At 48.3% G+C, this 10,485-nt stretch overlaps 1 protein-coding gene across 1 annotated transcript; it reads left to right on the top strand.

Annotated features, from left to right (window-relative positions):
* Positions 1-8,296: 8,296 nt before the first annotated feature.
* LOC144119792 (uncharacterized) lies at positions 8,297-10,232 on the top strand. Its single transcript, XM_077652332.1, has 3 exons — positions 8,297-8,463; positions 9,062-10,149; positions 10,206-10,232. The coding sequence occupies exons 2-3, from the start codon at positions 9,118-9,120 to the stop codon at positions 10,230-10,232; spliced, it is 1,059 nt and encodes a 352-aa protein (XP_077508458.1). The 5' UTR covers positions 8,297-8,463; positions 9,062-9,117.
* The last annotated feature ends 253 nt before the right edge of the window (positions 10,233-10,485 follow it).

Below are 10,485 nucleotides of genomic sequence, written 5' to 3'. Positions count from 1 at the left end.
CGTGAGTTCTACTGCCTCTTATTTCCTTCTGGGCCGCAGCGGTGGCAAAGTGGTTATGGCGGAAGGCTGGTGACCCGAAGGACACGGGTTCGATTCCGGCCGCAGCTGTCGCTTTTCGGTGGAGGCGAAATGCTAGACGTGCGTGTACTGTGTGATGTCGGTGGACGTTAAAGAATCCCAGGTGATTGAAATTAGCCGGAGGCCTCCACTACAACGTCACTCATAGTGTGAGTCGCTTTGGGACGTTAAACCCAATAATCCTATAATCTTACTTTATTCGTGGCGCCCACCTCTACAGCAGTCTTTGTTCGCTCTAGCTAACCTCGTAAAAGTCAGAGGCTTACTGACTTCGTCCTAACTCGTTTGAGAAGAGAGAGTTTGTTACCTCAGTAGTACAATTGCACGAATCCGTACGGTAAATACGTTTATCGTACGTGGGATATTTCTTGGGGTGCATAATCATATCCAAAGAAAGAGCAAGTAAGTCGTAATCGGTTCGTGCTCAGTGTTGCACCATGAGCGGATTAAGTTGGCACAACTGAGCTTCTCACGAAGGGTCAAGCTCAAGGAAACGGCGGCGCAGAAGTAGCCTGCTGTTTTGCACAACATCTACTCGTAGCTTAACATCCACTCACGCTGTTTATGTGCTATAGAACCTTTCTGAATCCTGACATCCCTAAGATCACTAATGATCGCTAAAATCACGCGCAGCATGACACTGAGCGATAGCCTCAACGTATCAAATAAAGTTCGCAGCTATGAGAATTCTCCTGGCACAGCTGACCTTATCAGAAGATTGAACAGCAAATGGAACTCGGTGTGCTTTCCAGATTATTCTGTTTAAACCCCAAGCTCGCTTCACTTCGGCAGTGCATTGCGTGGCTTATAGTAGCCCAAGACTTGTAACCAGAATCTTGTATAAAACAAGTTCAGTATGCTCCTGTTCGGTATTCGACTAGTTCGTTCAGATATCAGCATCACAGAAAACGAGAAGAAAATACTTATAGGCAAGAAAAATGAATGGTAGCAGTGGTGTAGTATCATTCTGCACGAATAGTGTGTATATTGCTGTCACTGACCGCACATGTTCTCGTCCAATTATTTTCTATGAGTCAGCAATTCTTGTCCTCCTAATTTACTTCCCACCCGACTCACCTGAACAACAGTCGATTGATACCCGTGCATAACGAGAACGCAGTAAGGTTGGTGCAAGACTGCAAAGCCACCATAGCTGCTTCTCACGAATTTCACGTTAGTGGCAAAACAGATTACACAACAAGCATGCATCTGCTGCATTGTACTGCACTGCACTGCATTGCACTGCTGATTACAAAAGCATACAACTGCCGCATTGCAACTGAAGTGCAATATTTAGCGCATAGATAAAAGGGGCAGCGCAGTTTTCGTTGACTTTGTCCTCTCTGCCTCCTTTGCCCGGTGAATTTCAGTGCAACTTTGGGGATAAGCTTTTCCAAACGGCGTTAGCTCATGCCGCGTGAGGTGGAATGTATATGGCGGGTTAATGAGAAGTCTCGAAGGAGACCAGAAATGTGAAGGTAGAGGTGATAGAGACTTCTTCATACGATAGGATTAGAGCTGTCGTCACACCCGTCGCCGTGGGATGTCAGGAAAGTACCTTATTGGTCGAAACGGTTATGACCTCACAGGTACCACGTGACCTCCAAGGACCAATTGCGGTAAGCCACCAAATTTGAAAATGCATCACTAAGAGAGGAACTGAGAGGCCCCGAAAGTATTGAAATCGCGACCCGCGAGAGCAAGCCCTGCAAGGGGGTGTCAAGTGGTAGGTGGTTTGATCATGTAATGAATAAATAAACAAAATACTCTGTCCGCGAGCAAGATTCGAACCTACGTCGGCGCGAACAGATTAGCTGCGCTGCCCACTGCATTAAACCGCTATCCTATAGTCGGAGCCGAACGTGTCGCGTGTTTTGCTCCCTGCGTTCTGCGCTGTGCTATGGATGTCGTCATCTTCATCAGCTGTCATCGATCCGGAATAGATCCAGAACACACCGCAATCACATTGCCCTCTTTAAGTAACTAGGGGCCCCATAAAGCTTTTTTTCTTTGCTACAAAGGATTCACTTTTAAAAGAAGAGATGAAGGCTATCACGAAGCAGGCCTACCCAACGTGATAACTGCGAACATTTTTCATATTTTTTTTCACTGCAACAGGACAGTCCGGCTTGAAAATATATATATACACGTGTTAAGCCTGCGAATGTCATCCACTTTCATCATTTTTGCACGGGCGCAAATCTGAATATAAGAAATTCGGCAGAGACACTTGAGACTGCTTACGCGTGAGAAGGCGTAAGGCCGCCCGTTCACTTTGTGAACGCAGTCGCCGCGCGCTGCCATGTGATGTAAGCCGATGCCACGCAGCTGGCAATTCTGTCTCTCCATGGCTCTACGTAGCTGCCGCTGCTACGCCGCCACGCCCCCTCAGATCTGTGCGCTAAATTCGTGAAGGCAGTCGCCGCCCTACCGCGGCCCGCGCCTCCTCTCCCCACTAGCTGCTGCATCGGGACGCATTCGGATGCGGCGACCGTTTGGATGAGGTCTTCCTCAACTTCACATTCATAGGTACCTGGGAGTACTACCACTCCTTGGCAATGGTGCAGCGGTTAAGCGCTGCGCCCCTGCCTTGCGATGGCAGGTGCTGCCACTTGCGAGGTTTGTGCGACCCAAGTGGCGCATCCCGAGCAACCTCTCGCGATCAATCATTCATTTAACCGGCAGATGACAGTTAAGCGGTGTGCCACTGTCCTAGGATGGCAGGTGCTGCCATCTGTGGGACTTGTTCTACCGTTGTCTCAGGTTGTCCCGAGCAACCACATGCGTCCAATCACTAATTTAGCTGCCCCCTGCCAGGTTGCATGAGGACGCCATTTTTTATGAGTACCATCGAGAGTTATGAGTACCATCGAGACACACACGCACACAGACGGGCAAGTAAGGCTTACGCCTTAAAAGAAGCTGAAGACAGTATAGGGTCGAAGCCTACATATGCGTAATGGGGACCCGCGCTTAGCCTCTGCGGGGTGAACACAAGCCATTCGTCATCTCGTCTTTCCGCGCAGACCGATGTTCTGACCGTGGCCCTCGTGCTGTTCCTGGTGATCGTGGTCGACCGGTGGAGCGAGCTGGTGCTCTCCCTGGCGTACGGCGTCTGCGCGCGCTTCGGGCTGCAGCGTAAGTGGCTCTTCTTCGGCACGTGCCTCTGCTCGTTCGCGTTCGCTTGGCTCTTCTCCGGCCCCCTGGTGTCCGTGACGTTGCTCTACTTCCTGGACCGCCTGATGTCCACCATCTACAAGGGGAACATGGATCGCGCTCCGGACGGGCTTCCGCGCTCTCCTCGCCGGGGCTCAGTGCAGGAGTCGAGTTCGTTACGCTCTCTGTCGGAAGCCGACCAGGTGCTCTTCGACCGGCTCGCGAAGCTGGCGATGTCAATGAAGAAGCCCGAGCGCAGGAAGTGGCGCAACAGACACCCTCTCGAGGAGAACAACGAGTCCGACGCTGCCGCAGCCCCAACGGCATCTGGCACGAACGCTGCATTGAAGGTTCGTGTGCTCACGAGAGGGCACCCTGTGATGCAGCTACACTCGCTGCCAGGTGACGTGAAACAGCACTGCTAAAATTAGTATTCTCCTTAGCTATGTACTGCTCGCCACACATATACTTCCGCTATTTTTAGATCTCTGACTTGTATCACAACCACAATCAAAAAACATCTAGGCAACGTTTGTTGCTTAATAATCACAGCCGCAGGACGAACTGCCCGTTTTCGCAGCAACTGTAGCCCATTGGCATTTAATTTATTTCACTGCGCATTTTGTGTTACTGTAACTGAGGCAGGCTTTTTTCGCAACAAATGTTAACTGTTTTGTCCGTTTCATCCGGAATCATGATATTTTGCAGTTTTTTCAGTTAAAACATTCTGTAAAATGAGTATTTCGAGTATGCACACTTGTTTATTTTAGAATAATCTTGCAGTTTTTTTATATCAAGGTAGGTAAAATTCTATCTCATGTTTGGATAATGGCGGGTCAAGAGCACTTAGACTAAAGCATGTTGAGGCCACTTGCTCGAGTAAACTGCTTCGAACGACTGTCCAACACCGACATCCAAAATACCGTTGGAACATTACATCTGGGTATGCGCAATCACTGATTTACCGTTACAATAAAGTAAAAAAAAATCCCTTTACTATTGGGTATAAGCTAATGATTGGGAGTATCGCTATTTCGAACAAGACATTCTTTGACGCCCGCTTTCAGATGACGTGGTTGACGGAATGGGGGGATCTGGAGTACACTTTAGCTATGTTTTTTAAATGCTCTAGGTTAGGTACTTGCTCAGAAACAGACTTTGTGTATAGTAAAACAGTTACGAGCAAATACTCATTGCACAAAGAAAGGACTTGTTCATCTTTTGATCCGTTTTGTAAGCACACCAAGAATCTGGGAGTCTTGCAGACAACCCGTAATATGGGTCGCTAACAGTGGCCAGAACTTAGAAATACGAGACCCACACTGCCTGCGCATGTTTCTCATGTCTAGAACAGTGTATAGTGGCTATGAAATAACAGATAATTGATTTATATGAACCGGTTAATTCGGCACGTTCTTAAAGAGAGACGGAAGACAACTGCATAACAGTTATTATTCGCAGTACAATTTCTATCAGCGGCTCTTTCTGGCTATGTTGACATATTTCCGGCAGAAAAAGACGCATTTGTTGTGGATAAAATTAGATTTAAATTTCTTCCACATTGCGCGCATCTATCATTCACTAGCATTCGCACAAAATGAATGGAAACAACGCCATATTTACCTGGCGGGAGAGCGCGAACTGCTTACTCATATGCAAATGCATTAAGAGCAAAACCTAGCCGCAGGGCACGTTGTATCAGTAAGTAGGATAGCGTTTTGAAATACGTACTGTACCAAAAGGTCATGTACGAAGTATATATTAAATACCTCACGCACGTAAGTTTATTGTATTCTCTGAATATAAGGGTTAGTAAGGAACTCATTGGAAAATTGTACGCTGGAAAGGCACAGTTCTGATGCTGGACCGAGACTTTCAATCTTAGCCAAAAAGCACGAATTTCACATTTCTGATTAGTCATGTGAAGGATGAACTACAGCTGCGCTAGGCTTTCTGGCAGATATCTCTGTAGAACTCCAGTGGCTGAAACGAGGGATCATGGACGGCCATAAGGGATGGCCATACTGTCGGGTAGACAACGCAATGCATTTTTATCAAATGACTCTCAATGGTTATGTAAGACAGAGCGTCCTGTGCATTCAACATCATTCATGTGCTCATTGCAAATTTTCATACGAAACTATTGATATTACTTTTGGTGCTATCCTTGAACGCTGGGAAATTCATCGCCGTAAATAAAACAAAGCAACTGTTTAGTTCGGACACGTCATATGCTTTCTTATTACTACGTGCAATTTCTTGTCATAGTCATTCCTGAAAAACTGAAGCAGTAGCGAAAACGATATTAGTTGTTTTGAGCTACTTTGCGCAGTGAGACAAGCCTAACCTCTGTAAGGCTAACTACATAAACAGACGCTAGCTATAAAACCCTTGTCCGTGAAGTTCCCATACTGAGTTCATTAAAAAAAATGGCCAGGCTTAGCTTGGTTAAGCCAAGAATGCGTTGCATATCTCGATGGAGTTCCGTGGTGCTCCGCTGACTCGATAGGCTATTGACTCGATCGCCATTGAAACTGCCCGTGTAGCAGCGCTCGATCGCCTTTGAGTCGATAGACTATCGGATCGAGGGCCCTCGAAATGCCCGTGTGACAGGGGTATAAGACTGTCCCGGCGAAGGAGCGCAGCTCTTTTATACATATGCCGTGACGTCAATCATAGCGCAGCGCCCCTAGCGGGAGGAGCGGGAGTCAGGTGGTGGCTGCGGCCGCGCGCGACCGCGCGAGTTGGGGCTTAGCTTTTCGTCCGGCTGTCGTGACATCACGTCACGTGGTTGCGCTAAAGGTCAATGGTGGCTGCCCGGCAGCGCCCAAGGGCTGAACTGAGTGATTGCAATATGCAACGCATAAAAGTGCGTTGAACGTTGGAATCATTTGCGCAGCACCTCTTCGAAATACTCTTTCTTGAAGTCTATACACAGCTTCCAACGCTTCTTGAGGTCTTGGAAACAGTTGGAAAACGCTTCATTTGGCAGGGCTGTCAGCTATTTTGTCCTGGCATCTTAAATGGCCTCCACGCTCCCCATGCAGTGATGTTTTATGGCTCTCTTCACAAGAGGAAACAAAAAATCTCATGGGTCGAGGTCAGGCGAGTATTCCGGATGGGGAAGTACAGTGATGCTGTGCTTGGCGCGAAATTTTGTCACGCTGAGAGCAGTGTGTGGTCTTGCGTTATCGTGGATATCGTGGAGAAGGTTCCACTGCCCGGATGCCCTTAAGTCAGGGCGACGGCGTCGCAGTGCATCACGCATGTGTTGGTTAACAAGGATAAAAACTCCCAATTCACCGTCTGCCCTTGTGGGATGAACTCGTGTAGTATGACTCGTCTGGCATCGAAAAAAACTATGAGCATCGTCTTTGTTTTGATCTTCTGTCACCACCCCTTTCTCGACGCCGGTGAGCTTGTGGGCCGCCATTCGGCGTTCTGTCTCTTTGTTTCAAGATCGCATGAAACCACCACGTTTCGTCCTCAGCAATGATGCTGTCTGCGAATGCAGCATCCTTCTCTGACTAGGAGAACAAATCAGCGCTCACCGATGCCCGCGTGTCCTTCTGGTCCTCTGTGAGGGAGTGCGGCACAAATCTGCCATTCAGCTTTCGTTTCCCTAAGGTCTAACGAAAAATTTGGTGGCATGTTTTCTTACTAATCTCGAGAGCATCTGATAGCAAGCGGACTGTAATGGTGCGGTCTTGCTGTACGATTTCCCTGATTAGAGCCACGTTGTTTTCACTCCATGAGGTTGAAGGGCGCCCCTGCCTTGTGTTGTCTTTCACCGACGTGCTCCCCGAAACGAACCACTTGTGCCAGTCGAAAACTCGCGCCCGCGATAATGTCCCGTTGCCGCAAGCGTCACGAAGGAGCTCATACGTCTGTGTGGCTCTCTTGCCGAGCTACACACCGAATTTTATGTTTACACGCTGTTCAAGGTGGACGTCCATCTCTCCACATTCACTCAGAGTAGAATGCGTAGACGACTATTGGCAACGTATTTTTACATGTAGTGCCATCTAGCGGCTGTCACAGCAATTAACCTAAATAGCTCAGGTTAGCCCTAAAAGATGGCGCTTAATATACGCACCAACATTTGTTTTGGGGGAATCATTTGTAGAGAAGAAAATAAATGTCTCGAAACTTTACGGACAAAGTTTGTATATTTGTAAGTAAAGTGCCTTTCATGTTACCGCCATATTTCTCAAGAAGTCGCAGCTTGCGTCTGCTGTCCTCCTGTCTGTGTTCAGATTTTGTTTGCTATTTTCGTTAGAAGGCACATACCAACTGGGCCTGCCAATATAAATGATATAGAAAGCTGCAAACTGTGCAGAAACTGGCATAACTGTTTTCTTGTAAGAGACAATTAAGTTACTAATTATAAAGTTTGCAACTGAAAGCGCTGCATGAGAAAATTATGTTGTCTTTTATCGTAATCTTTCCATCTCTTCAAAAATGCAGAAATAAAAACCGGGAAAGGCACCGCCACCGAGCCTGGTTCCAACCATTCTAGAGACGTGACTTTTCTGATCTTTCTTTAGCTGTCTTACATAAACCATGCCATTAGCTAATACAGATTGCCTAAGTCGAGACCCACAGACCACCTTTATTGCAACCGCTGTCACCTAAAAGTTACCCGCGTATTGTTTATTATTGTGTCACAGAATATCACAACTTGTGTTGCAAATACAGGAAGTACGGGCGGTCAAAAAATAAACGCTATTTTTGGTTGAAGGAAATGCGCAAGAATGCCTGTTAACTGCAGTCCACACAGGATATAGGTTCAGGTATCAACTTTCTGGAAGAGGCTCGATCATGCATGAAAGAGACGGCAGTTCTTGATCAGTAAGAAATACAAAAACAAAATGATGCCCACAGCTGAAAATCTCATTGCAGGTAATCGTACTTCCTGAAAGAAAACCTTTTATATCACATTGGTACGCATAAAGTAAGGCGAATCTAATTTCAATAGGACGCCACCAATTGGCGGCTTGTTTTAAGGTCCTGAAGTGCGGTCTGTCTCATAAACCCAGGGGAAAACCCGCGCACTACGGTCCTCTCCACCAAGGACCATTATTGTGCAATGTCCTGACTTTGACTGGGCTACGGGAGTGATAGCGGAGCCCCCTACTGGCGCACTCAGTACTCACGCATACGCAAGAGGAGCTTCTCCCCTCCTTCCTGACACAGGGCTTGTCCGAGTCGACATCGCTAACCAAAAAGGTACGGCCGAAAATTCTTTTCATTTTAGTGCTCCGCTTTCACCCTGGACTGCGTGGCTGGCGAGGGCATTGGGTTTGTACGTGGCCCACCATGCGGAATAAATGTCCATGACCGTCGAAATGGGTTTTTGCCCGCTGATCGAACGAGATGTAATTCAGTGGCACGCTATCGCCGCCAGGTTTGGGCAGAGCAAGTTGCCACTCATTGGCCTGATGGGTAAAGTGCCAGTTTGTTCAGTGAATGAAGGCAAGAGCTCTTTAACCACGATGACGCACTATCAAACACAAAGGTCATTTTCTACGCGCTACTGTTCACCACGCTGGCAGCTTAATTTTCGAGAGCAGTCTTGCGTTTCGAGAGTTTTCATTATTAAAGTAAGCATGCATCCTAGAGTGTCTTTCTCCTTCCTGATTTTACTGTAAATATCCGATTGCAACCTTGCTTCGATCCTTATAGTTAGAGGATTGCTTATATGATAGCACAAAGAAGTTGTTTGTGTGTATATCAGGAGTAAAAACGCGTATCCGTTTTTTCACTTATGCGGCAAGTTATCTACGCATCACCCTTGGAATTTGTCCTCTCTCTTTTCGTGCTATAGAAACCCTCAACCCAGCCCAGCCACTCAGTTCCGCCCAGCCTCCCTCCTTGCCTGCGATGCCACTTGAGGAAAAAGGCGACAAAGAGAACGCCCCGCTGTCAGCGATAGACGGCAGTCCCGGCAGAAAGCACAAGCCTGACCGCCAGCTAACCTTGAATGCTAAGTTGGGGCGCAACGCTCCGGGCCACAAAAACGGGCTTACCACGGACGCCGACGGCGTCATCCCAGTATCTACAAGCAAACGGCGTCCTTGGTTGTTTCGCAGATTCAGCAACTTCGCCAGCCGCCTCACACGGAAGCGGACCCGTGATGCGCAGTTCAAGCATGCCGACGAAGAGAGCGGACGCAGCTACAACATCGGCGCCGCGTCCTCCACTGAGCCGCAGCGCAACGGAGGAGCACCACAACCTAATCTCGGGACCGAGAAAGCGGCACCTGTTCGCGGCTGGTTAACGAGTTATTCGGATGCAGGAACGGCACTTGACACTAGACAGGCTGTTCGCCCCAACCCCTATGATTCTGCTCATTCGAATGCGGCGCCAGCTCAAACTGAGTCGGCTCTCGTTCCCACTACTCAGGGCACTGATGTGGTCACTGACAGCGTAATTCATCCTGCCTCAGCCCCCGTCGTGTCTGAAACCCATCTTGCTCTCCAACAGACACTTCCTTCCGTAATTCGGGACTCAGACTCCTCTGTTTCCGCTTCGCTGGTACCCGCAGCGCCTGGCCATCAGCCCTGGACAAAACAAGCTGTTGAAGAAACTACAGCCAGCTGCAGTGTACCCGGGAGCCGAAGTAATCTTCCGAGCCAAAATTTCGGCTCTGCGAAGTCTGATTCTGAAAACACCACCGCAAAACCAGTGGACAAAGTGTCGCGGCAGGAAAGTGCAGTAGCAGCCGAGGAGAAAACTGGAGAACGCCTCATCCATAGCATCGGCCAAGTAGCGTCTGCCTCTGCACTGGGAGACGCGAATAAGGAAGGTAAAATGGAATTTCAAGGTGCGCACCAAGACGACAGTGTGAGCTGGTCCAAACTTTGCCAAACAGAGGACCGAAGAACAACTAGCAGGAATGAACTACCTGGAAGCGTGAGCAGGAAATCCATGGACAAGCCGTTTGACAACCGTCCTCGGAATTTTGAAAGCAAAGGAGCGCAAGGAGAGCATCCTGAACGGCTGGAACGTGTCCTTCCCGCTGCAGTAGATGAAGAACCGTGTAACACGGGTTCCGCTGCCAGCCCGTCACAAAACATTTGCCAACAAGAAGATACGAAGGCTTTCGAACGTTTTCGAAACAAGGAGGATGGACAGTCCCATGGGGCCAAAAGTTACACAGCTGCAATTATAGACACAAAGCCTCAGCAAAGTATCACAGCAAATGAAGAGCCTGGCCTGAAAGATCCTGAGCGGAAAACGGAAACGTGT

Source organism: Amblyomma americanum, chromosome 2 (genome assembly GCF_052857255.1).
Source record: "Amblyomma americanum isolate KBUSLIRL-KWMA chromosome 2, ASM5285725v1, whole genome shotgun sequence".
In the NCBI taxonomy this organism is placed as follows: Eukaryota; Metazoa; Arthropoda; class Arachnida; order Ixodida; family Ixodidae; genus Amblyomma; species Amblyomma americanum.
This window is presented reverse-complemented; position numbering and strand designations above follow the sequence as displayed.